Below are 23243 nucleotides of genomic sequence, written 5' to 3' on the forward strand. Positions count from 1 at the left end.
AATAAATTAAAAACTCTAAATAAGCTATCAAATAAAAACAAGAATTGGAAGTAAGTAGAATCTTCCAACTTTTGAACACTTACGATTGGGCCTCCAAACGAGTTCAATGGGCTTTCTATTCTCCCAAGCCCACTGGCAACCAAAACAAATAAAGAAATTATTTGACTCACGGTTCATGCGACGTCGTTCCCGTCTAGACTTCGTGTTCCATTATAACACTGTATTACATTCCAAAGAGGAAAAAAAAAAAAAAAAAAGCAAAGAAACCACGCACCTTCGTAGCGCGTGTAATACAATCTCTAATAAAAACCGCAGGCGAGGCCGAGTCGTCAACAAACTCCCTTTATTAATAGTAACAATATTTCAAAAAAAACCGCGCGTCCAGATCATCACGTCCAGAATTGACGCACTTTCTAATTCACACGCAAGGGTATTTTCGTAAACTCATCACAACCAGCTGTGGTATAAATGCCCTCCAAACCCTACTTCTTTCGTTCCTCTTTACCTCACTAGTCTCTCTCTCTCACACTCTCCCTTATATTCTCTCTCTCGCGGCTAGGGTTTTAGAGCAGCTCTCGCGTTCTCTCTCTCTCCTCAGGTTCGATTTCTCGCTCTTAATCTTTTGCCTCTCTAGCTGATTCTATATAGCCTTTGATTTCATCACTGTGTTTTTGTTTGAATCTGTGTAATCGATTTCTTTGAATCTTAATCTGTGCTGGTTCTTGATTTATCTCTATACGTAATCTAGATGATTATTGTTGTTGCTGTTGTTTCTCAGATCCGTGACTTGTAAAACTAATTCTGCCCTGTATTTTTTCGAATTTGTTTATAGATCTGATTTTCTATGAATATATTCTTGGTTATTGACTCTTTGATTAGCTTTTGGTTTTATCGATTTGCATCTATGGTATACGAAGTTGTTAGATCTGATATACTTGAATATATATATATATGTTTTTATTTTTGATTTGTGTTTGAATGTTTAGTTTATGGATTTATTCGTTTTGCTGTTCTTAATTAAGCGACTCTGAATTTTACGATTTGAATAAACTGTTCTTCTTTGGCAATAAAGTTTTCAAAATTAGTTTGTTTCTCATATCAGATATTCATACTATTAGTTATTTACTTACCATCCAATATGGCTTTGCATGCATTAGCTTTTTTGTGCTATAGTTTGTGCACTCAAACTTATGATTGTTGCTTGCTTTATTTTATTGAGAAAATATCATTTAAACCCTATATATTGGGGGTGCAAGAAATCAAAGAATTAGACCAAAAACGTAACAAAATAAATCCTATATTTTCAAAAGTAACAAATTAAAGGTTTTAGAAAAAAGAAAAGTAAACCCTTATATTAAACTTTAAACACAATGCCTGTTGCGCTTTTATTGTTTGAGCTGTAATTTGTTGCTTTTGGAATTACAATGTATTATTTGTTGCACCCTCTAAATAATTGGGTTTGTGTGATTCCTCATCCCCTATTTATCAATGCTCATATTTAGACCAAAACGTAACAAAATAAATCCTATATTTCAAAAGTAACAAATTAAAGGTTTTAGAAAAAAAGCAAAGTAAACCCTTATATTAAACTTTAAATACAATGCCTATTGCGCTTTAATTGGTTGAGCTGTAATTTGTTGCTTTTGGAATTAAAATGTATTATTTGTTGCACCCTCTAAATAATTGGGTTTGTGTGATTCCCTCATCCCCTATTTATCAATGCTCATGTTTAGACCAAAAACGTAACAAAATAAATCCTATATTTTCAAAAGTAACAAATTAAAGGTTTTAGAAAAAAGCAAAGTAAACCCTTATATTAAACTTTAAACNTAAATGTATTATTTTTGCACCCTCAAATATTGTTTTTAGACAACAAAAATATCAAGCTCATGTTTAGACCAAAAACGTAACAAAATAAATCCTATATTTTCAAAAGTAACAAATTAAAGGTTTTAGAAAAAAGAAAAGTAAACCCTTATATTAAACTTTAAACACAATGCCTGTTGCGCTTTTATTGTTTGAGCTGTAATTTGTTGCTTTGGAATTACAATGTATTATTTGTTGCACCCTCTAAATAATTGGGTTTGTGTGATTCCCTCATCCCCTATTTATCAATGCTCATATTTAGACTCAATAAATATAAATCCTATTTGTGCTAAAGTAACAATTGGTTTTATGAAAAGCTTGAAAGTAAATTGCATTCTGACTTATTTGTTCATTAACAGTTGATTCAGAATGGGTAAGGAAAAGGTTCACATTAACATTGTGGTCATTGGCCACGTCGACTCTGGGAAGTCGCCCACAACTGGTCACTTGATCTACAAGCTTGGAGGTATTGACAAGCGTGTTATTGAGAGGTTCGAGAAGGAAGCTGCTGAGATGAACAAGAGGTCATTCAAGTATGCTTGGGTGCTTGACAAGCTCAAGCTGAGCGTGAGCGTGGTATTACCATTGATATTGCCTTATGGAAGTTTTGAAACCACCAAGTACTACTGCACAGTCATTGATGCTCTCTGGACATCGTGATTTCATCAAGAACATGATTACTCGGAACCTCCCAGGCTGATTGTGCTGTCCTTATTATCGACTCCACCACTGGTGGTTTTGAAGCTGGCATTTCCAAGGATGGACAGACCCGTGAGCATGCTCTCCTTGCTTTCACCCTTGGTGTCAGGCAAATGATTTGCTGCTGCAACAAGGTATGATGACACCATCTTATACCTAAGTATGTTTGTTCTTTATATTGAGTGATATTATTGATATTAATGTATTTTATGCTTTGGTTTACAGATGGATGCCACTACCCCAAGTACTCAAAGGCTAGGTACGATGAAATTGTGAAGGAAGTCTCTTCCTACTTGAAGAAGGTTGGGTACAACCCTGACAAGATTCCTTTTGTCCCCATCTCTGGATTTGAGGGTGACAATATGATTGAGAGGTCTACCAACCTTGACTGGTACAAGGACCAACCCTTCTTGAGGCCCTTGACCAGATCAATGAGCCAAAGAGGCCCTCAGACAAGCCCCTCCGTCTCCCACTTCAGGATGTTTACAAGATTGGAGGCATTGGAACTGTCCCTGTGGGTCGTGTTGAGACCGGTTTGATCAAGCCTGGTATGGTTGTGACTTTGGCCCCACTGGACTGACCACTGAAGTTAAGTCTGTTGAAATGCATCATGAGGCTCTCCTGGAGGCTCTTCCTGGTGACAATGTTGGCTTCAACGTTAAGAATGTTGCTGTTAAGGATCTCAAGCGTGGGTATGTTGCTCCAACTCCAAGGATGATCCTGCCAAGGAGGCAGCCAACTTCACCTCCCAAGTTATCATCATGAACCACCCTGGCCAGATTGGAAATGGTTACGCCCCTGTCCTCGATTGCCACACCTCCCACATTGCTGTCAAATTTGCTGAACTCTTGACCAAGATTGACAGGCGATCTGGTAAGGAGCTTGAGAAGGAGCCCAAATTCTTGAAGAATGGTGATTCTGGAATGGTTAAGATGATTCCCACCAAGCCCATGGTTGTTGAAACTTTCTCCGAGTATCCCCCACTTGGTCGTTTTGCCGTCAGGGACATGCGTCAAACTGTGGCTGTTGGAGTCATCAAGAGCGTGGAGAAGAAGGATCCATCTGGAGCCAAGGTGACCAAGTCTGCTGCCAAGAAGAAGTGAATTGTGCTGCACCCAGTTTCTGCAAGTGCTGGGTATGTAGTCCTTACACTAAGGACTGGGTTCTTGCTATTAAGCTATCCATAGAAGGTCTAAGTGTTTGTTTTGTTGGTAATAGCTTCAAGTCTCTGCCATCATCATGTAGCTTCAATTCACAGAATTGGGTGCTTGACCAGTGCAATTGCTTTGTTTACATGAATTTTTTTTTTTTTTAATAAACCACGTCGCTTGAAATTTTTTTGGTTTATGCTTTCGCCCCCCCTAGGTTCAAATCCTAGTATCGTCCCTGGGTCCTATTGCATTTTTTTATATTATTTTGTGAGTCTTATTGTACTATTCAGCTATCTTTTAGTTTTTTTTTTTTAGAGTACTTTCAACAAAAACTTTCAGTTTCAGCTAAATCAACTGTTTTCACACAAACTCTTAGTTATAACTTATAGAACTTTATTTTTCCTCAAAAGGAAAAGGAAAAAAAATTTATGGTAATCATTAAAAGCTTCAATAAATCAATTTATCTTTTGCAGATAATTAGTTAATTTATATTTACCAATTTTAAAACTTCATCATCTTAAGCAAATTTGAATCTGGTGCGATACTTATTGCATGGAACTCAAATCCATCTTAACGATATCTAAATTATATTCCTACATAAAGAATGATAGGGTATTTTGTTTGGTGTGTAAGGCTTTACCATATTAAGCATATCTAACTAGGGATGGCAATGGGGTGGGGTGGGTCTGAAGGATGGAGTCTTCCCCCCACCCCGCAAAATTTTGTCTTGCCCCGTCTCCGCCCCTTGGGGCCTCGCAAAGCCCTGCCCCACCCCATAAAACTCTACTTTTTGTTAATTTGCCTTACAACTAGTACAATTTTTTTAATGAAATATATTTCATTAATAAAAATATACTTTAAATTACAACTAAATTTATCCCATCAAATCAAATCAATTTTTAGAAAAAATTAAATAATATATCTAAGTGTTTAACAAGACAATCATAAAAAGAAATTAAAAAAATTTATAAAAAAAATCTCATAGTATAATACATGACAAAATAAAGGCAGAAAACCACATTGGGTATAATAAAATAAGTTAATATTGATATGTTTGTTTAAGTAGTAGGGTTTTAAGATATGAAAATTTTACAATTATAACCCTTAGCAATGTAAGGCGAGGCGAGGATGGGAAGGGGCGGGGCAGGGTGGGTCTAAAAAGTCTAAACCCATTCTCGCCCCGCCAAGTTGTGCGGGGCTAAAATCTTGCCCCATCCTCGCCCCACCTTCTTTGTGGGGTGGGGAAAACCCACACGGGGCAAAGCAGGGAGGGAAAGGTTAAGCAGTGCGGGGGAAAAATTGCCATTCCTATACCTAACTTATATCAATTACTCAAGATACAAGAAAGGGTTGGACTTGAACCATTGTAAGGTGTACCAGTCAAGCTTTACTAATTTTTATTTTATTTTATTTTGTGTGTGTGTTTAATTGTAGATCAAGAAATGTAAATGTAGGAATGGCAACAGGTCGGGTTCAGGCCGGGTTTTTTCATACCCGGACCTGACCCGCGGGGCAAGACCCGTGGCCCGGACCCGGCCCATTTAGGGTACCGGGTTTTTTCCCGGGGCCTAGACCCACCCCAGCTGGGCCCCGTTTAGGGATTTGGCCCAACCAAAAAAAAAAAAAAAAGAATCTAAGCCCAATTCGCCTCGAATCCCTTGCCGTTCTCACTGCTTTTCCCAGTCTTAGACCTCTGGGAAACAAACACAATTTGTCACAGTGTAAGATCTTGAGTATAAAAGTGTAAGATTTTTCCTCCTTTTTTTTTTTTTCCCTTTTTTTTTTTTTTTAAAAACCAATGCAAAAAAAAAAAAAAATCCCTTTTTTTTTTTTTTTAAAAACCAATGCTTTTTTTTTTTTTTCATTTCTTTGTTAATACAAAATTTTCACCATCAAAAAAATAAAAAATACAAATCACAATCCCAAACATAAACAACTTTTTTTTTGCTCCTCTGTTTATACAAATTTTTTACTAAAAAAAAAAACGCAAATCATAAACAGAAAATACAATCAACAAATCCCATATTTGATTATTTCGCATCCGATATCGGCGCTAATGTCGCCGAGCGACATATACGCGGCGGCGGCGTGTGCAGCTGAGGCTAGGTTACATAGATCGTCGGAGTCAAAATCGCCTACAGCCGAGAGGGTGGCCAGCGGTGAGAGCTTGAGAGAGAAAGGGTGGCCGGTGGTGAGAACTTGAGAGAGAGAGAGAGAGAGGGTGGCAGAGATCTTGAGAAAGAGAGAGAGGAGGCAGCTAAGAGGTGAGAAGTGAGCGTGACTGGTGAGTGAGGGTGAGGCGCTGACTGCTGAGTGAGGGTGAGGGAGGGCGTGTGCGTGAGGCAGTGACTGAGAGGGAGTGAGCTGAAATGAGGAGGGACCGAGTGAGGGAGACATGCTGCTGCTGGAGAAATGAGAGAGTTTAGGGGTTAGTTATAGCTATATATATATAGGGGGGTTTTGGTAATTTCAGGGTAACCTGGTTATATTTGGGCTGGGTTTCGGATTTTTTTATAAAACCCGGACCCGGTTCAGGTTTTTTTTTTTAAACCCATACTCGAACCTATTCTTAATCGGATTGGGTAAAATTCGGCCCATTAGGGTCGGGTCGGGCCAGGTATCCGCAATTCGGGCAAAAATTGCCATCCCTATGTAAATGAATGCATGCATGCTACCATTAGTAATGACTATTGAGGTGTGTCATGTTTGAGTGAGTGTCTTATTGTTCATGTGCTAAAATGGCAAAGTTAGAAATGCAAGTACCCATAACGGTATGTTAGTATATTTTTAGAAACTTTTTAGGGAAAAAGAGGAAAAAAAAAGTTGATATTTTTTTTTTCTATAAAAATGGTATTAAAACATTTCTAAAATGACTTGTAGGGTCAGTTTTTGCGGCCCATGTCCAAGGAAGTATGGATTAGGAACCCACCGAGCCCAAAACAATAAATATTGTAGAGAATGGGTGAAAGGGCTAGGCTAATAATGAAAATAACAGTATTAAACAGCAACCCCAATGGGAGGATTTGAATTAATGTGTTCTTGGACTAATATGAGTGCTCTGTCCGAAGAGATGCTTTTCATTGATAGTCTAGGGTTACAATTCCTGAAGCTACAATAATCGAATATCTCTCCCCCCCCCTTCTTTTTTCCCTTTCTTCCTTTATATAGCGCTGCCGTATTACATCTCCTCCGTCCACTTGTTCATCATCTAGGCACCCATTTGAGTGCAAGTCCCATCACCCCACTTTTAGCCGTATGTGAGTGGCGGTAGTTGAGAAAGCACCGGTCAGGGGTCTTATCCTCATAAATGCGGCCAGGAAGGTGGGTGCAGTGCATTAAATGTGGTGGTTGAAGTATGCCTCCTTGATATTTCTCTGTTCTCGTTATCTTCATGTGTGTCCGAGGTTCCTCTCCCTCTAGACACTTGTCAAACAGATCATTTGAACCTCCCCTGCTCGTGTTGGGTCAAACCTCTTCGGATCCGAGGATGTTGGACTACTCGGGCACAGGATTACCTCCTCGGATGGCACACGTGCTTGTCTCAAGGCATTCCCTTTTGACGTGGGTCTCTGACTGAAGGTCACACCTCCTCGGACTAAGAGTGTTCCTCATTCAGGGCCTTGGGCCCAATAAGTTGGGTTGGGTTTTTCTCCCCCCACATGACTCATTAACAAATGCATTAATCGGACCCTACTAATTTACTATTAGTGAAGGTGTGCATTGTTGCTTATAAAATCGTCTCATCTTTTTTTAATCTTTTTCATTTTTCTCATCTTTTTTTTTTTTTAAATCTTTTTCCTTTTTCTCATCTTTTTTTTAGGCTAAAACTTAACTGTGGATCGAACTTTGGACATCCTCATTGGAATAGTGTGATGGCAAGTGTCTTCCAGCGGTGTGCTGTAGGTTTGATTAGGAAAAATGTCCCCTCCAAACCTACCAGTCACCTCTCCCAAACCTTGCAAAAGTGAAAGTTTTCTATAATGAGTATGGCATTTTAGTATAGTTTCCACATGCTTAGTTCTTAATTCAACATTAAGACATTTAAGCAATACCTAAACTAGGCCTTGCCTTGATCCTATTTTGGATGGAGGAAGAGGAGAGGACATGAATACCTTCCGTATATACATTAACTTTAGTGTCCATATATGAACTATCATTATCAATCAAAAACGAAAAGAAAAGAAAGAACCATCTCATCACCTAAAACAATAAAATTAATTTTAATCCTAAACATCTCACACCAATTTAATACCTTCTTAGCTCTTTTTTTTTTTTTGGGAACTGATAGAACAAATTGCACATGTTATGTATCCTTATCCTTTTCAACCTTATTTGACCAGTTGTATGTAAAATGTTTACACCCAGTCTACAAATGGAGATTTGTTAATTATCATTCATGTTCATGTCAAACGACTACATTGGACAAACCTGATTAGAATGATTTACACATTTTATGAAAGTAAATAACTAAATATCATAGAGGGAACTTTCAGTATTAAGGTATAAAAGATAAATAAACATACAAAGAAAATGTTGTTAAGAGTGTTAGTTGACATTTAAGTTGGGGAAATGGATGTTCTTCAAATTTTCATTCTTTTAGCTGGACCTTGATCAATAATGGGATCAACTGGAGGAGGTTGTACTTCTCCGGATTGCTGCACTTCAGGTGCTTTCTCTGTGTCTGCACTGGCAGGAGGAACATAGCCTTCCGGAAATGGTGGTGGTGGAGGAGCTGGTGGTAGCTGACCGAACAGAGAGGAGGAACAAAGATCTTATTACTAAATGTTTGACAAGCAATCAATTGATTCCAAGCATAGATTTGAAATAGTCACAAGTACCTCAGCTATCTTAATCAATTTGCGTCTATGGCAATGGGCCAAAAAGGAAAACAAAAACTTCGATGAATAACACGGGGGGAATTTTCTAGAGATATAAAGAAGTTACCTTTCGTTGCAAGGATGCAAGAATATGATCCACTCGCTTAACTTCCTTAAAATCAATTGTCTCTTTAGCAACCTTTGATTCCACGGCTGCACTCTCATCAGCATCAACTGCATCAGAAATGACAACAAATAAACACAATAAGAACAAGATAACAATGACACAAATTTAAAGGAGAAAAGACCCCAATCAAAACATATGGTAATTGCAAAAATGCACATGTGCCAGTGCACATAGAGAGACGGAGAGAGATTGATGGCAAAAGACTTCCTCATCTTCTTTTTGGACCCAGTTTGGATAGCGCGTTTCCGCGCGGCGCGTTTCCAGTTTTGCGTTTTCTGTTTTTTTTTTTTTTTTTTTTTTTTTTTTTGGGATATGCTTCAAGGACCAGCTATGGCTCAACACTTACCCTTTGGACCGAAACTTGGTGTTCGATTACTTTGCTCTCTCACCATTCTACGACTGGACTTGCAACAATGAGCAACTCCGCATGCGCTCCATTCATCCACTCGACCTCTCTCACCTCTCGTAAGTTTTACCAACTTTTCTAGTTTTCTATGTACTTTTTATCCAATTTGTAATTGTGGGTATGTGCTTGAATCTTGATTTGAATGGATTTGTAGTTTTAGAAGCTTTTTTGAGTTATTTTGGCACATGGGTTTGCTTTGTATTTTTGAAGTTTTGAGTGTGCGCTGAATAAAGGGAATAAGAAATGTGATGAATTGGGATACTTTGTTTGGATGGGTTTGTAGGTTTAGAAACTTGTTGGGATTTTGATTTTTGGGTCTGTGAGGTTATGTAAGGTTTTTGGAGTGGTGCCCATGTGGTTGTTGAAATTGAATAGAGGGGTGAATGAAATGTTTTATATTTGAATTGTTTCCTTGTTCTTCTTAGGGTGTTTGATTAGGTTTTTAGGATGGAATCATGGAATTAGGGAAAATGGATGAAATGCAAGGGGCAATCTTTTTTTGGACTTTTAAGGAAATGAACCAATTTTTGAGAATATTTTTTCAAAATTTGGTTCATTGACTTGGGTCTTTTTTAAATATTTGGAAATAGGATGATGAACTTTAAAAGTGATGGCAAAGGTGTGAACTGCTTGTGAACTCGATTGAGTAAAAAACATTTTGATCCATTTCATAGCTAATGGTTAACAAGATTAGCCAAAAACTTCTGCTGTTTTTGAGTTAATTTTGAATGTGAGGTGATATTAGCTCTTTGAACTTCTAGAGATCCAGTTTTAAAGGCAATGTTAAAGATTTTGGTTCATGTGGCCGGCTCCAACTGTTTGAGGTATGGCACAGTTAAAGATTGTTATTGTTTTTATTGAATAGAAAAATGACAGGCACAGAATACATGCTATATGAAGTTATGGAGCCCCATTTATTTGTTATCCGCAAGCAAAAGAGGGATAGTCCTGAGAAAGTTACACCAATGCTGACTTACTATATTTTGGATGGTTCAATTTACCAAGCGCCACAGCTTTGCAATGTTTTTGCTGCTCGAATTGTAAGTGCCTTTTTTTTTTTTTTTTACATCTCTTTTCTCACTATGATATTCTTGAAACTCTAGACAATATTAGTATGTCAACACTCATTGGAATAAAATATACATCCGTAACTTTTGGGATATGATGAAAATCTCAGTTTCCTAAGACCACAAAATTTCAAATTCATACTTAGGGTATGCTCTGGACATATGGAAGAGAAAGTTAGTCACTCTTTTGCCAATGAGCTATAGGTCAACTGACACTTCCTTCATCTTTAATAAAGGATGGAGGGAGAGGTCATGGTTTCAAGACCCATTGGGTGCGTAACTTACCAATATAAAAAAATTGTCACTATTCGTTATTGTAGAATATGTAGTAAATGTCATTGCAGATGCCAGATAGAAAGACTGCATTGAAATTATTGGATGTCTACATCCTGCTTATATTAATAGAAATACTGCATTGAAATTATTCTTCATAGTTTTTTATTTTTATTTTAGGAAAATAACCTTCATATGTTATTGATTGTGTACTCTGTTGCAGAGCCGGTCTCTTTATCATATATCCAAAGCTTTTACTATTGCTGCTTCAAAATTGGAGAAGATTGGATATGGTAACTGCTTGCTACATACTTTGCTCCTTTTCATTATGCTCCTTGCATCCAAAATGGACATTTCTTTGTTTTTTCCAAAGTTATTGTCAATCATCAAAGGTCTAAGTTACTGTAAAAGCTAATGTTTACCTCATTGACCTATTGTTTGTCTATAGTGTCTTTTCAAAAAAGAAATTCATCTTGGGATGGTGTATGTGCTTCTGACCTTTTGTATTGTTAGTATAAGATCTTGGTTTTTGGAGGTGCATTTCTTAAACTGTTAAGATTTTTTTTTTTTTTTTTGGGGGGGGGGGGGGGGAGTGTTGTTGGGAACATAGGCTTGATCAATGAAATATAAACTACCTGATATCATTATTGAGAAAATATAGGGTTTTTTTTTTCCTAGGCACAGTATTGGAAATGGCACTAATGCATTTGTGAGAATATATGAAGTTTCTAATCAGTTCTTATCACCTTTCATATGGCACTAAAAGTCGTCAATTTTTATTGTATCTAATACCTCCTTAATCTTCCCAGTATGTTGCAGCACTGGGGAGAAGAAGAGTAAGACTGATTGAAAACATTTGAAACAAAGAGTTCTCTAATCAACTCTGTATTTACTTACTTTTATGTAAAACCTGGGCTAGGGTGGGCCTGAATTTTGAGAACTGAACATCTGATTGTGCAATTAATGTTATCTTTATAGATCACATTGATAGTTTTAAGTATCACTTAATTATGATAATCATAACAGCTTCACCTTCATGTTTCGTTATTGAGATTTGTTGTAATGAATATGAGAATCTTGGTTTTGTTATTGCAAGTTCCTTATGGATCGAGAGATTTATAGAAGAATAGTCACTAATGAACGAACTCAACAAGGCCTTTCAATTTAGGGCCATCATGTGTTTAGTTATGGGTCGATTGGTCTTACCCCTCCTGATTGCACATCTAACTTTAATATCTTGATGGTGTAATCATTGATTTTTACCTGTACTGGCGCAAACGTGTGTCCAACATTCTCTTCTCTGTCTGATTGGTGCAATATCTGATGTCTACATTGATTCATTTCTTATTTCACCTTTTATTGTTTTGTCTTCTAATATTCTTTTTAGATAAGTAATAAAAATTTATTGAAAGTGCAAAGAAAGGGGCTGAAAGTAAACAGCCTTGGTTTTAATTTTGGCAATCTTGTCTCTAAAGCATGGATGGCTGGCTTGTTTGTGTTATGATATCAAAGATAACAGACATCCAGTCCTGAAAATCTATAAATGAGGAATTTTTTTTTTTTTTCAAAACTTCAAATGTTAGAAGGGTTTTGTTTGAACTCCAGAATCCAGTGTACTACAGTGGCACACCCTTTTATTCANAATGGATGAAATGCAAGGGGCAATCTTTTTTTGGACTTTTAAGGAAATGAACCAATTTTTGAGAATATTTTTTCAAAATTTGGTTCATTGACTTGGGTCTTTTTTAAATATTTGGAAATAGGATGATGAACTTTAAAAGTGATGGCAAAGGTGTGAACTGCTTGTGAACTCGATTGAGTAAAAAACATTTTGATCCATTTCATAGCTAATGGTTAACAAGATTAGCCAAAAACTTCTGCTGTTTTTGAGTTAATTTTGAATGTGAGGTGATATTAGCTCTTTGAACTTCTAGAGATCCAGTTTTAAAGGCAATGTTAAAGATTTTGGTTCATGTGGCCGGCTCCAACTGTTTGAGGTATGGCACAGTTAAAGATTGTTATTGTTTTTATTGAATAGAAAAATGACAGGCACAGAATACATGCTATATGAAGTTATGGAGCCCCATTTATTTGTTATCCGCAAGCAAAAGAGGGATAGTCCTGAGAAAGTTACACCAATGCTGACTTACTATATTTTGGATGGTTCAATTTACCAAGCGCCACAGCTTTGCAATGTTTTTGCTGCTCGAATTGTAAGTGCCTTTTTTTTTTTTTTTTACATCTCTTTTCTCACTATGATATTCTTGAAACTCTAGACAATATTAGTATGTCAACACTCATTGGAATAAAATATACATCCGTAACTTTTGGGATATGATGAAAATCTCAGTTTCCTAAGACCACAAAATTTCAAATTCATACTTAGGGTATGCTCTGGACATATGGAAGAGAAAGTTAGTCACTCTTTTGCCAATGAGCTATAGGTCAACTGACACTTCCTTCATCTTTAATAAAGGATGGAGGGAGAGGTCATGGTTTCAAGACCCATTGGGTGCGTAACTTACCAATATAAAAAAATTGTCACTATTCGTTATTGTAGAATATGTAGTAAATGTCATTGCAGATGCCAGATAGAAAGACTGCATTGAAATTATTGGATGTCTACATCCTGCTTATATTAATAGAAATACTGCATTGAAATTATTCTTCATAGTTTTTTATTTTTATTTTAGGAAAATAACCTTCATATGTTATTGATTGTGTACTCTGTTGCAGAGCCGGTCTCTTTATCATATATCCAAAGCTTTTACTATTGCTGCTTCAAAATTGGAGAAGATTGGATATGGTAACTGCTTGCTACATACTTTGCTCCTTTTCATTATGCTCCTTGCATCCAAAATGGACATTTCTTTGTTTTTTCCAAAGTTATTGTCAATCATCAAAGGTCTAAGTTACTGTAAAAGCTAATGTTTACCTCATTGACCTATTGTTTGTCTATAGTGTCTTTTCAAAAAAGAAATTCATCTTGGGATGGTGTATGTGCTTCTGACCTTTTGTATTGTTAGTATAAGATCTTGGTTTTTGGAGGTGCATTTCTTAAACTGTTAAGATTTTTTTTTTTTTTTTTGGGGGGGGGGGGGGGGAGTGTTGTTGGGAACATAGGCTTGATCAATGAAATATAAACTACCTGATATCATTATTGAGAAAATATAGGGTTTTTTTTTTCCTAGGCACAGTATTGGAAATGGCACTAATGCATTTGTGAGAATATATGAAGTTTCTAATCAGTTCTTATCACCTTTCATATGGCACTAAAAGTCGTCAATTTTTATTGTATCTAATACCTCCTTAATCTTCCCAGTATGTTGCAGCACTGGGGAGAAGAAGAGTAAGACTGATTGAAAACATTTGAAACAAAGAGTTCTCTAATCAACTCTGTATTTACTTACTTTTATGTAAAACCTGGGCTAGGGTGGGCCTGAATTTTGAGAACTGAACATCTGATTGTGCAATTAATGTTATCTTTATAGATCACATTGATAGTTTTAAGTATCACTTAATTATGATAATCATAACAGCTTCACCTTCATGTTTCGTTATTGAGATTTGTTGTAATGAATATGAGAATCTTGGTTTTGTTATTGCAAGTTCCTTATGGATCGAGAGATTTATAGAAGAATAGTCACTAATGAACGAACTCAACAAGGCCTTTCAATTTAGGGCCATCATGTGTTTAGTTATGGGTCGATTGGTCTTACCCCTCCTGATTGCACATCTAACTTTAATATCTTGATGGTGTAATCATTGATTTTTACCTGTACTGGCGCAAACGTGTGTCCAACATTCTCTTCTCTGTCTGATTGGTGCAATATCTGATGTCTACATTGATTCATTTCTTATTTCACCTTTTATTGTTTTGTCTTCTAATATTCTTTTTAGATAAGTAATAAAAATTTATTGAAAGTGCAAAGAAAGGGGCTGAAAGTAAACAGCCTTGGTTTTAATTTTGGCAATCTTGTCTCTAAAGCATGGATGGCTGGCTTGTTTGTGTTATGATATCAAAGATAACAGACATCCAGTCCTGAAAATCTATAAATGAGGAATTTTTTTTTTTTTTCAAAACTTCAAATGTTAGAAGGGTTTTGTTTGAACTCCAGAATCCAGTGTACTACAGTGGCACACCCTTTTATTCTTTTTTACTACATTTTTATTACATCAAGGGTCCGTTTGGATAGCACTTATTGTTGCTGAAAGTTGCTGAAAACTGATTGTTGCTGAAAACACTGTAGCAAAATAATTTTTAAATGTGTAAATAGTGTTGTGGGACCCACTTTTAATATTAAATATTGCGTGAACAGTACATGAACAGTGCGTGAACAGTGCAGAACAGTAAACTTTGTCTCCAAAGTCAGCATGTGCGGCCGTCATGTCTGTTCCCGGAGTAGGCGCCACCGCCGTTGGACCCTCCGGGTTCATTGCAGGACCACCCGTCACCGGTGGCGTTGCCATGATAATATTATTAGTCCCACTCTCTCTCTCTCAGAGGTTTGAGCTTTGGTTCTGACTTCTGAGTTTGAACTTTGAAGAAGCAAGCAAGCACTTCACAATAGCTGTAATTTTGTAAATAGAAAGTGAGAAAGAGAGAGAGTCCACGAAAAGGTGCTTGAATTCATGTGGGCTTAAAAGCCCAAGATTTCTATGGCCATAAACGGACCTATTAGAACAAATTTACTTTTTTTTTTTTTTTTTTTTGGGACTAAGGAAGAGAAAAATGGTAAATTATTTCAAATGAGTTTTATTGAAACCACGAATTCCACATTTTATTTTTGCGTAGAGCTACTAACATCATTTTTTTCACAATTTAATAATTGTCAAATTTGTTGATTTTGATTTTGGGCAATAGAGAAAAAGTAATGGGTTTATAAGATATATATATCACTCACAGTTGATCATTTCAGTACTTGTAAGATTTGTTGTGATAAATTAGTATGACATTCTAGTCCGTATATAAGTATGACATTTTAGTCTAGTTTCCACATGCTTAGTTCTTAATTCAACATTATTACATATGAGCCATACCTAAACTAGGCCTTGGTCCTGTCTTGGATGGAGGGAGAGGAAGGGACAAAGGAAGGTGATCAAAATGTACTAAATGTTATGAGTTACAGTTAGCTCAACTAGTAAAGCCTATGATGATTGAATAAGAGATTTAAGGTTCAATTTCTGCATACACTAAAAATCGATTGGTGTCTTACCTGATAATAAAAAACTATTATTAGAAGCGAATACCGTAGATTAAAACTCTTTTTAAAAAAAAGTACTAAATGTTAGTATATTCCGACCACCTTTCTCACTACTCTCCTTTCTTCTCTCTGCCTTTTCCTCTATCTCACTCTGTTCAAATATAACTTGAGGGCCTTTTATCTTCTTGTGTTTGTGATTACGAAAGCTCAAAACGTTTATGAGGTGAAACCATTGTGTCTCAGAGTCAGGTATTTAAAGCCTTTTTTTTTAATAGTTTGAAAACATATATATTTTTTTATAAAGTACAACTTTTTTTTTTCCAACTTCACTATTTCCTAGATACAACTTTTTGAAAACAATTCATTTTCAATAAACTGAAAATAAACTAATCAATTTGATACTAATTTGTGATAAAACAAAACGACACAAACCCAACAGAGCCTAAAGTTAATACTCACATCCTGTGTTGCATAGAGTTTTTGGGCATTTCATACACAACAACAACTAAACTGGCTGAAATTTGAAACAAAAGACATTGTTGATACGGATCATTGTATATCTTACATTAGCAGAGCACCATCAGAAGAAGAATCATAAGGCAGCCCCTAACTTCTAAATTAGACCATTAAATTTCTAGGAAATAGCCAGCACCTGAAAATGAATCGGTTGCTAGCATCTACGAAATATCATTGGTGATGCTTTTGCCTTTTCCTGATTAGAACACATCCAGCCCATTTTTGGACTATTGACAATTGTCAGTAACAGAACAAGAAATGTCGGCAAATACACAGCCTAACTGCACTATCCCACAGAAAGACGTTATTAGGGCTTTTTATTTTTTTTCTTGGCAGTTTTGGCAATAGCATCACAAATCTCCCTTTTCCGCTTGTTATTGTTGTTGTTATTGTGATTGTCATTATTGTTGTTGTTATTGCTCAGGCCACCTGTGTTTAGCAAACTCCTGCTTTGAACTTCCAGAGAATCCTTCACAAAAAACTTCAACCTCCATAAGGTAGATTCACTCTGGATAAGAAACAATAAACTCAATGACTCATTCTATAACCAAGCAATCTTTCAAGAATCTAGAAGACGAAAATACTGTACAGTACTTATAAAAAAAATGTATCCAATAACCTGAGCATCAATGTCAAGGTCCACCTCTTCAGCAGTTGCTTGGAAGCTTGGATTATTTTGAGCAACAATCTCCAATGCCTTGGTTAGATCTTCAGGAGACAATTTGGTGAGTGCTGCCCCAAGATTTCTCTTCTCCTCGGTTGAAATTTTTCTGGAAAAAATGTTCTTAACAATTGCTTGTGCAGTAACGCAAAAGTAACGAGGCATCCATACTAGTAATTTGATCAGGTTATCAAAGGCAGAAAAACCATGTTGGAAAATTGAATTTGTAATAGTTAAGTAGAGTAATCCTTTTTCTTTCTTCCAAGAGTAATGCTGACAAAAGGTTGCTAAGAACCAATTTATAATTTTTTGTCCAGAGCATTGGATATGTGTTCCACATGCCAAATACACTAGGTGTGCCCGCTTGATACGCATTAATATGCAACATGACAATTCGCCCTCAGTTTAAATAAAAAGAATGTTCATAGATTTGTTCGTAAAGCATTTCTCTAGCTCCAAAGATAACCATTCTCAAATCACAAACTTTGCCAATTTTCTTCCCAATACATAAGACACTACCAAACTTAAATCCACCATAAGGCCTCCAAATCTGAAAATTTCTAATAATTTTGATGACACGATATGAATAGATTACGCTTTTAAGATACTTAATTGCTAGCAAAGCCTCACATCCCTCCCACTATGTACCCAATTGTATACATTAAATATTTAACAAAAATATAGTTCCTCATGCTATTCACAAAGTAATCAACAGAATAAATCACAACAAAATTTAATCTATAAATCTGCCCCATGGTTTAGAAATTTTAAGAGTTTTAACCACGTGCTCAATCAACATGCCATGGATCCTAGAACTAGTTTTTTTGCAATTTGTTTATGACCCAAAATCCATTACTAAAGGTTTAGGGATGAATTCAGAAGTGTGTTTACTGTTTAGTTACAAGGGTTCCTCATCCAAGCAAAATAGAAACATGATAAGATCCCCTCCCATTGAATCTTGCAATTCCCTCCTATTTTTATTTCAATGCAAGACATGTGGCATTTAATTTTTTTTTTTTTAATAATAAAAAATGCCATGATGTAAGACGTGGCATTTAAGAATCAAATGAATGCCCACTTGTGGTACATCCAACTAAAAATGGGAGGGAATTGGAGGATTCACTAGTACAATCCCCTCCCATTCAATGAACAGCAGTTGCATTCAGTATCTATAAAAACTATAGTCAAAGTATAACAGTTGCGTTTGGAAATTGTACAAGCAGATACAAAGCATATCAGACCACAAAGACCATGCAATCTGATCTAGAACACATCAATCTAAATGGCCATTGGCCCGGTAGATGAAACATATGACAATATGATCCCATTTTATTCTATTACCTTCTTTTGATGACATAACTTTTAGTTGTGGTGAAGACTTCAATTAAGACAAAGCACTCATAGACTTTAACTCAAAGGGAAAAGACACATCCACATCTAGATGCACATGTACAAATTTGTAATCAACATGCATATCTATAATTAACCTGGCTTTTATTGGTCCCAATGGGTAAATTTAAGGAAAAAATTATAAATAAAAGCAAAAATATGAAGCTGTAATTTGAGGAAATTAGATAATGATGCTATGGAACAAACCTGCACTTCTGAACAACCATTTCTCGGAGATCTTCCAAATGCACATCAAGCTCGTACAGCTGAAAAAATTCATTATAGTGCATTCAAACATATAATACTTTCAGTAAAAGATGAGAATTTAATCAGACTAGAATAAGACAGTTGGAAAACCATCCAAACATAGTTGAAAGATTCTTGAAGAACTTAAAAAGTCTAGAAATTATCTCAAAAAAATCCTTTTTTTTATAAACTTATCCATATAAAAAGCTCATAAACATTTAACATACCTCGTTATTTAAATCTCTTGCCATTTTGGCATATGCTGCGTCCTGAGCAAGCTGCATATCCAACTGTGCCTGTGCTTCCTCGTCTTCTCGTCTTTTTTCCTGCAAGTACATTGCTACTAACATTACAACTCATCAAGAATAATGAACCAAGGATTCTTTACAATCCCTTTTAGTCGAAGAAAGAGCCATGCATGCTGGCAAAGCAAGTTACCTCTTCAGTAACTTTAGGCAGAAGTAGCAACCACTTCTCCTCAAATTTTTCCAACAAAGTTTTGGCCATAACATGAACATCACTTCTGTCGTCATTATTATATTTCATTGCATTCTTGAAAATCAACCTCACATCAGCACATATTTCCCGGACATTCTTATATCCAGTACCATCCTTGGCTTCCATTTGATTTTTTACAGTACTGAAATCCATGGGCTTGTCAATAACCTAGTATTCATCATCTAGAACAAATTAATCAAATGCACATACAGAAGAAATCCAAGACCAAAGTTGGGAAGGCAATTAAGGACAGACTACCACAAGTAATGAAGTGAACCAATGGACTATTCAATAACAAAGCCAGAATATATAGGACGCACTTATAAACAATTATGATTTTAACTATCTCCTATATACATATATTCAAGATGGCACTACTTGGTATGCCCAGAGATCAAAAGCAGATATACACATAATTACAATTATAGATACAAACTTTCATTTAACTTGATTAAAATAAATCCATCAGTAGAACAATCATTCATCATGAACAGTTTCTTTAGGAATGCAATATTGCATGATTAATATAATGCTGATTGACATATCAATAAAAATGAAAACGGCAAACCTTACCTCATAGTAGTCATGTAACTTTAGGCCTTCTACATCTACAGGTTCCATAAAGGGCCATGCCCACTTGTGTTGCATGATCTGAAAGCACACATCAGAAAAAAATAAAATGACATGCACTATGATTTTGATTTTACAGCATCCACTTGATGGTGCCTTGGTATAGGTGCAATTTATAGCCAAGGCCAGACATGTATTTTTGGAAGGGTGTCCCAACATAGAGTCCACCATAATCAAAGGTGTGACAAAAATCCCTAGCAGAAAAAGAGATAATTTAATAAGCAAATTATTAGAATATTGGTTAAATGAATAAATGAGTAGATTCACCATATCTTAATAGCTTAATCTTTTGAGAGAATGGGTAATTTATTATGGTATCAAAGCAGATAGTCCGGGGTTCAAACTTTGTCCCTGCTCTACCTCCCATTTAAAAAGTTAAAAATCCCATGCGTTGGCTCCACTTATTAAGGCGGAGTATAATTTATTAATCCCAGATGTTGGCTCTACTTATTAAGGGAGCGTTGGGGCCCACGCATGATGGGGAGTATTAGAATATTGATTAAATGATAAATTCACCATTTCCTAACAACTAAAACATTTGGGAGAATCTGCTTTAAAAAGGGAAAAAAAAAATGGAGGTTTGGTAATTACCATAAACTTTGAACCAAAGGATATATAATATCAAATACTCATAACATACCAAACAACTATTTAATTACAATCTAATGATTAGAACTATAAATTTCTGGAGAATAAAGGGCCTTTTGTTTAGCATTTTCTTTTGTGAGATGACATGGAATATATAAGGGAGAAACCTCATAAAGGAGGCAAAATATATATATATATATATATAAATTAGTAAGGAGGCAAATAATTATGATAGTGTACAAGTGTTGAAACAATATATAAAACTAAGTTAAAAGAGAAAAAAAAATTCAAATCCCCTTGAGATCCCAAAATGGAAAGATAAATAAACTTACGCACACACACACACACACACACACACATGATAGAATGGGTATGAGCTCTTTACCTGACGCAATATTGTCTAAAGAGAACACATAAAAATGTCTAAGTAATAACATATGATAGAATGGGTATGAGCTCTTTACCTGACGCAATATTGTGCCAAATTGGCGCATGAGTTCTTGCATTCTCTTTGCAGCAGCTGCTTCCCGACGTGATGCATCTTGCTGCTGCCTTTTAATACTTGGAATATGTTTCTCCTTATCTTTATCCTTCACTGTTGAGCTAGCTTTGGATGTGCTTAGTTGCTTTTTACTTTTAGTCGAATAGAATTGTTCTATCTCATTCACTCTCTGCTCAAGCTGCAAGGAAAAATGTAATACTAACAATCAACTTATAAACATCCAGACATTAATGGATTTAAAGTGACCCAACAAGATTATATAAGAACAACTGCCGCATCAAGTATCATTTAAGGTAAACTCAATAGACAAAATTATAGCAGTATTCTATAACCATGAAAAAGGCCCATGATATATAATACATTGATCCCATATCTACTTTTTTATTACTTTGTATGAGCACATCTGCAGCTACATAATTATTTTTCCACTTACCTGGTAAAACTTTATTATAGAAAGCTCTATAACATACAATAAAGTTATTAAATGGGAAAGGCATGAACAAGCAAGCCCCTGAATGAAGGTAAGTTGTGTACAACATAATATACAGAATTTAAATTGACCAACCACCAAAAAAAAAAAAAAAAAAAAACACATAACATAACATAACATAACCCCAAAAAAAAAAATCAAAATCAAACTCAGTATTTAATCACAACAATGAATGATGACGACTTTTTATTCTTTCTTGATAGGTTAACACTTTTATTAGGGGTGCAAATAACATACATGGGAGACCACCAAGAAGAAAATAAAGAAGAGGAAATACAAATACTAATTATTCACCTCCAAGTGCCAGTCTAGATAAGGTGCAGCCTACTCATTATGTCCTTTCCTCAAACTATAATCCCACATAAAAGGGCCAAAACAAGGTTGGACAAAACTCAAACAAATATAATTTTGAACAGCCATTTGGGATATCTAAAATCAGTAGCCAATCAAAACACAAGAGGTATCAAAGGTATAACCCAATAAAGACAGGAAGGGAAAAAAAATCCTGAAATAAACCAATCACAAGTTCAAAGTGCTGTTTTATTTTAATTGTATGCAGCAAATTAAATACACACACACAGTTTAGTATTCATTTTAAGAAATTTAGCAGCATTAGTGTTCTAAGGCATCCATCTGCCGAGTCATAACAACATTGACCCTCCGTTTTTCTGTCCAATATGTCGATTGCATTACCAAAACACGGGGAAGAAAAATCAAAAATCTTGTTTCTTAACAAAACGGAGGCACATGATATACTGATTACATATCGACCAGCTCCCAAAACGACAGTATGCCACATTACCCATCTTAAAAATTACTTACACACTATGAAACATACTTAAAAACACACACACACACAGACATATATAAAGACAACTAGTTACTGGCTTGTTACACATGTTCTTACCTTATCAACCTTACCGAAAATATCATCAACGCGGTACTTGAAACCCTCAATTTCAGGAGCAGGAGCATTAGCAATAATTCCTACACCAACGTCTGAAATTGGACCATCCATTTGATCCATCTGATACAATTACACACATTATCATTGTCCAAGCCTAGAGCACAACCTCCATGCCCATCTAGCTTAAATTTAAGCTCTAAAAAATTTATTATTTTTTTCCTTAACCAACCAAACAGAGATTCTCACACATTTACTGCTAAAAACAAGTATATAGTAAATAAAAAAAACTCTATAAATCAATTAGAACGCTCTTGCCGTAAATCAAATCAGATTGGAGCTTAGATAGATATATACACATTGATACGTGTACGCATGTTTTGCAAGCTTATATCACATACACGTACACATACATAAATATTATGTGTATTTATACAGTGAAATACTACGTGTAGAAATATACATACAGGGAGAGATTTGTAGCGGCGAGAAGAAAGACGAAGTGTTGTTGCGGCGGAGAAGAAGACGAGACGGGAGCAGCGACGCTTGGGGTTTTGGGAAGTGAGTGAGTGAGTGTCTAGAGATTGATTATGCTGCTGCAGGCGAAAGTACTAATGGAGTTTTAATTGAAGACGACGCAGGCGGCGTCTGGATTTTTCATGGTTTAGTACTTTTTGATTAGTGCAACGTTGTCGTTTTATTCTTCCTTGCTACTACTTTACCTTCTTTTTCTTTTTCTTTTTTCTTTTTTTGGAAAATTACAAAAAAAAAAAAAAAAAAGCAAAGAATTTATACCATGTATTTACATTATTTTGGGCAGTGATAGAGCATGAAATTGTTGATGAAATTTTATGTTTTATGTAAGTAGTCAATTTTGATTCACTTTCTTGTTATAAGAAAAACTTTGTTTGTTTAGTCTTTACCCTTTTATTTTCAATTGCTTGTTAAAGTAATTTATGAACCTATCATAGGAAAAACGTAGAGTTTAAGCAAATTTTTTCTGCTTTTATATGCACTTATTGTCATGGCTAGGGATGGCAAAAACACCCCGTTATGCCTAAACTGTCCTGTATAGGTTTTTCCTGTCTCAAATAGGAGATGACTAGGGACGGGACACTCATGATCTAACCCTGTCTTGCACCCATTACC

The 23243-nt window shown here is 35.7% G+C and overlaps 3 protein-coding genes and 2 long non-coding RNA genes across 7 annotated transcripts; 3 read left to right on the plus strand and 2 right to left on the minus strand.

Annotated features, from left to right (window-relative positions):
- The first annotated feature begins 467 nt into the window (after positions 1-467).
- On the plus strand, positions 468-3817 carry LOC111999429 (elongation factor 1-alpha). The gene is given in 11 exon segments (XM_065777605.1): positions 468-598; positions 2226-2425; positions 2428-2471; positions 2473-2511; positions 2513-2548; positions 2550-2699; positions 2791-2800; positions 2803-2961; positions 2964-3122; positions 3125-3262; positions 3265-3817. Coding segments are annotated over 10 exon segments (1329 nt in total). The 5' UTR covers positions 468-598; positions 2226-2235; the 3' UTR covers positions 3669-3817.
- Positions 3818-5930: 2113 nt separating this feature from the next.
- LOC136061537 (uncharacterized) lies at positions 5931-9023 on the minus strand. 2 transcript variants are annotated; one of them, XR_010630505.1, is made up of 3 exons: positions 8661-8999; positions 7550-8458; positions 5931-6120 (listed from the first exon to the last, which is right to left on the minus strand). It is a non-coding gene; the product is annotated as an uncharacterized LOC136061537 (long non-coding RNA). The 2 variants fall into 2 exon arrangements; XR_010630506.1 differs by lacking the exon at positions 5931-6120 and having other exon boundaries at positions 8084-8458; positions 8661-9023.
- A 9-nt stretch (positions 9024-9032) lies between these two features.
- Positions 9033-10963, plus strand: LOC111999431 (mediator of RNA polymerase II transcription subunit 6). The gene is made up of 3 exons (XM_024031557.2): positions 9033-9185; positions 9992-10166; positions 10690-10963. Exons 1-3 carry the CDS (start codon positions 9148-9150, stop codon positions 10879-10881), a joined length of 405 nt encoding a protein of 134 aa, XP_023887325.2. The 5' UTR covers positions 9033-9147; the 3' UTR covers positions 10882-10963.
- Positions 10964-12117: 1154 nt separating this feature from the next.
- On the plus strand, positions 12118-14850 carry LOC136069284 (uncharacterized). The gene is made up of 2 exons (XR_010630507.1): positions 12118-12679; positions 13203-14850. It is a non-coding gene; the product is annotated as an uncharacterized LOC136069284 (long non-coding RNA).
- Positions 14851-16157: 1307 nt separating this feature from the next.
- Positions 16158-22766, minus strand: LOC111999430 (transcription factor GTE1). Of its 2 annotated transcripts, XM_024031556.2 has the most exons (9): positions 22562-22766; positions 22098-22217; positions 20663-20878; positions 19554-19631; positions 18921-19148; positions 18710-18808; positions 18444-18502; positions 16806-16956; positions 16158-16694 (listed from the first exon to the last, which is right to left on the minus strand). In XM_024031556.2, the coding sequence occupies exons 2-9, from the start codon at positions 22215-22217 to the stop codon at positions 16494-16496; spliced, it is 1152 nt and encodes a 383-aa protein (XP_023887324.1). In that variant the 5' UTR covers positions 22562-22766; the 3' UTR covers positions 16158-16493. The 2 variants fall into 2 exon arrangements, with proteins under 2 accessions (XP_023887324.1, XP_065633678.1); XM_065777606.1 differs by lacking the exon at positions 22098-22217 and having other exon boundaries at positions 22562-22702.
- Between the last annotated feature and the right edge of the window lie 477 nt (positions 22767-23243).

The sequence above is a fragment of the Quercus suber genome, unplaced genomic scaffold (genome assembly GCF_002906115.3).
Source record: "Quercus suber isolate HL8 unplaced genomic scaffold, Cork oak 2.0 scaffold_160, whole genome shotgun sequence".
NCBI lineage: Eukaryota > Viridiplantae > Streptophyta > Magnoliopsida > Fagales > Fagaceae > Quercus > Quercus suber.

Bases quoted from the DNA above. Each gene is read 5' to 3' on its own strand.
- LOC111999431 (XM_024031557.2), top strand. From the start codon at position 9,148: ATGCGCTCCATTCATCCACTCGACCTCTCTCACCTCTC. The intron at 9,186-9,991 runs GTAAGTTTTACC...TTTATTGAATAG, and splicing joins CTCGACCTCTCTCACCTCTC to AAAAATGACAGGCACAGAAT. The intron at 10,167-10,689 runs GTAAGTGCCTTT...ACTCTGTTGCAG, and splicing joins ATGTTTTTGCTGCTCGAATT to AGCCGGTCTCTTTATCATAT.
- LOC111999430 (XM_024031556.2), bottom strand. From the start codon at position 22,217: ATGGATCAAATGGATGGTCCAATTTCAGACGTTGGTGTAGGAATTATT. The intron at 20,879-22,097 runs GTAAGAACATGT...TTTTCCTTGCAG, and splicing joins TTTTCGGTAAGGTTGATAAG to CTTGAGCAGAGAGTGAATGA. The intron at 16,957-18,443 runs GTTTGTTCCATA...CATTTTTTCCAG, and splicing joins ATGGTTGTTCAGAAGTGCAG to AAAAATTTCAACCGAGGAGA.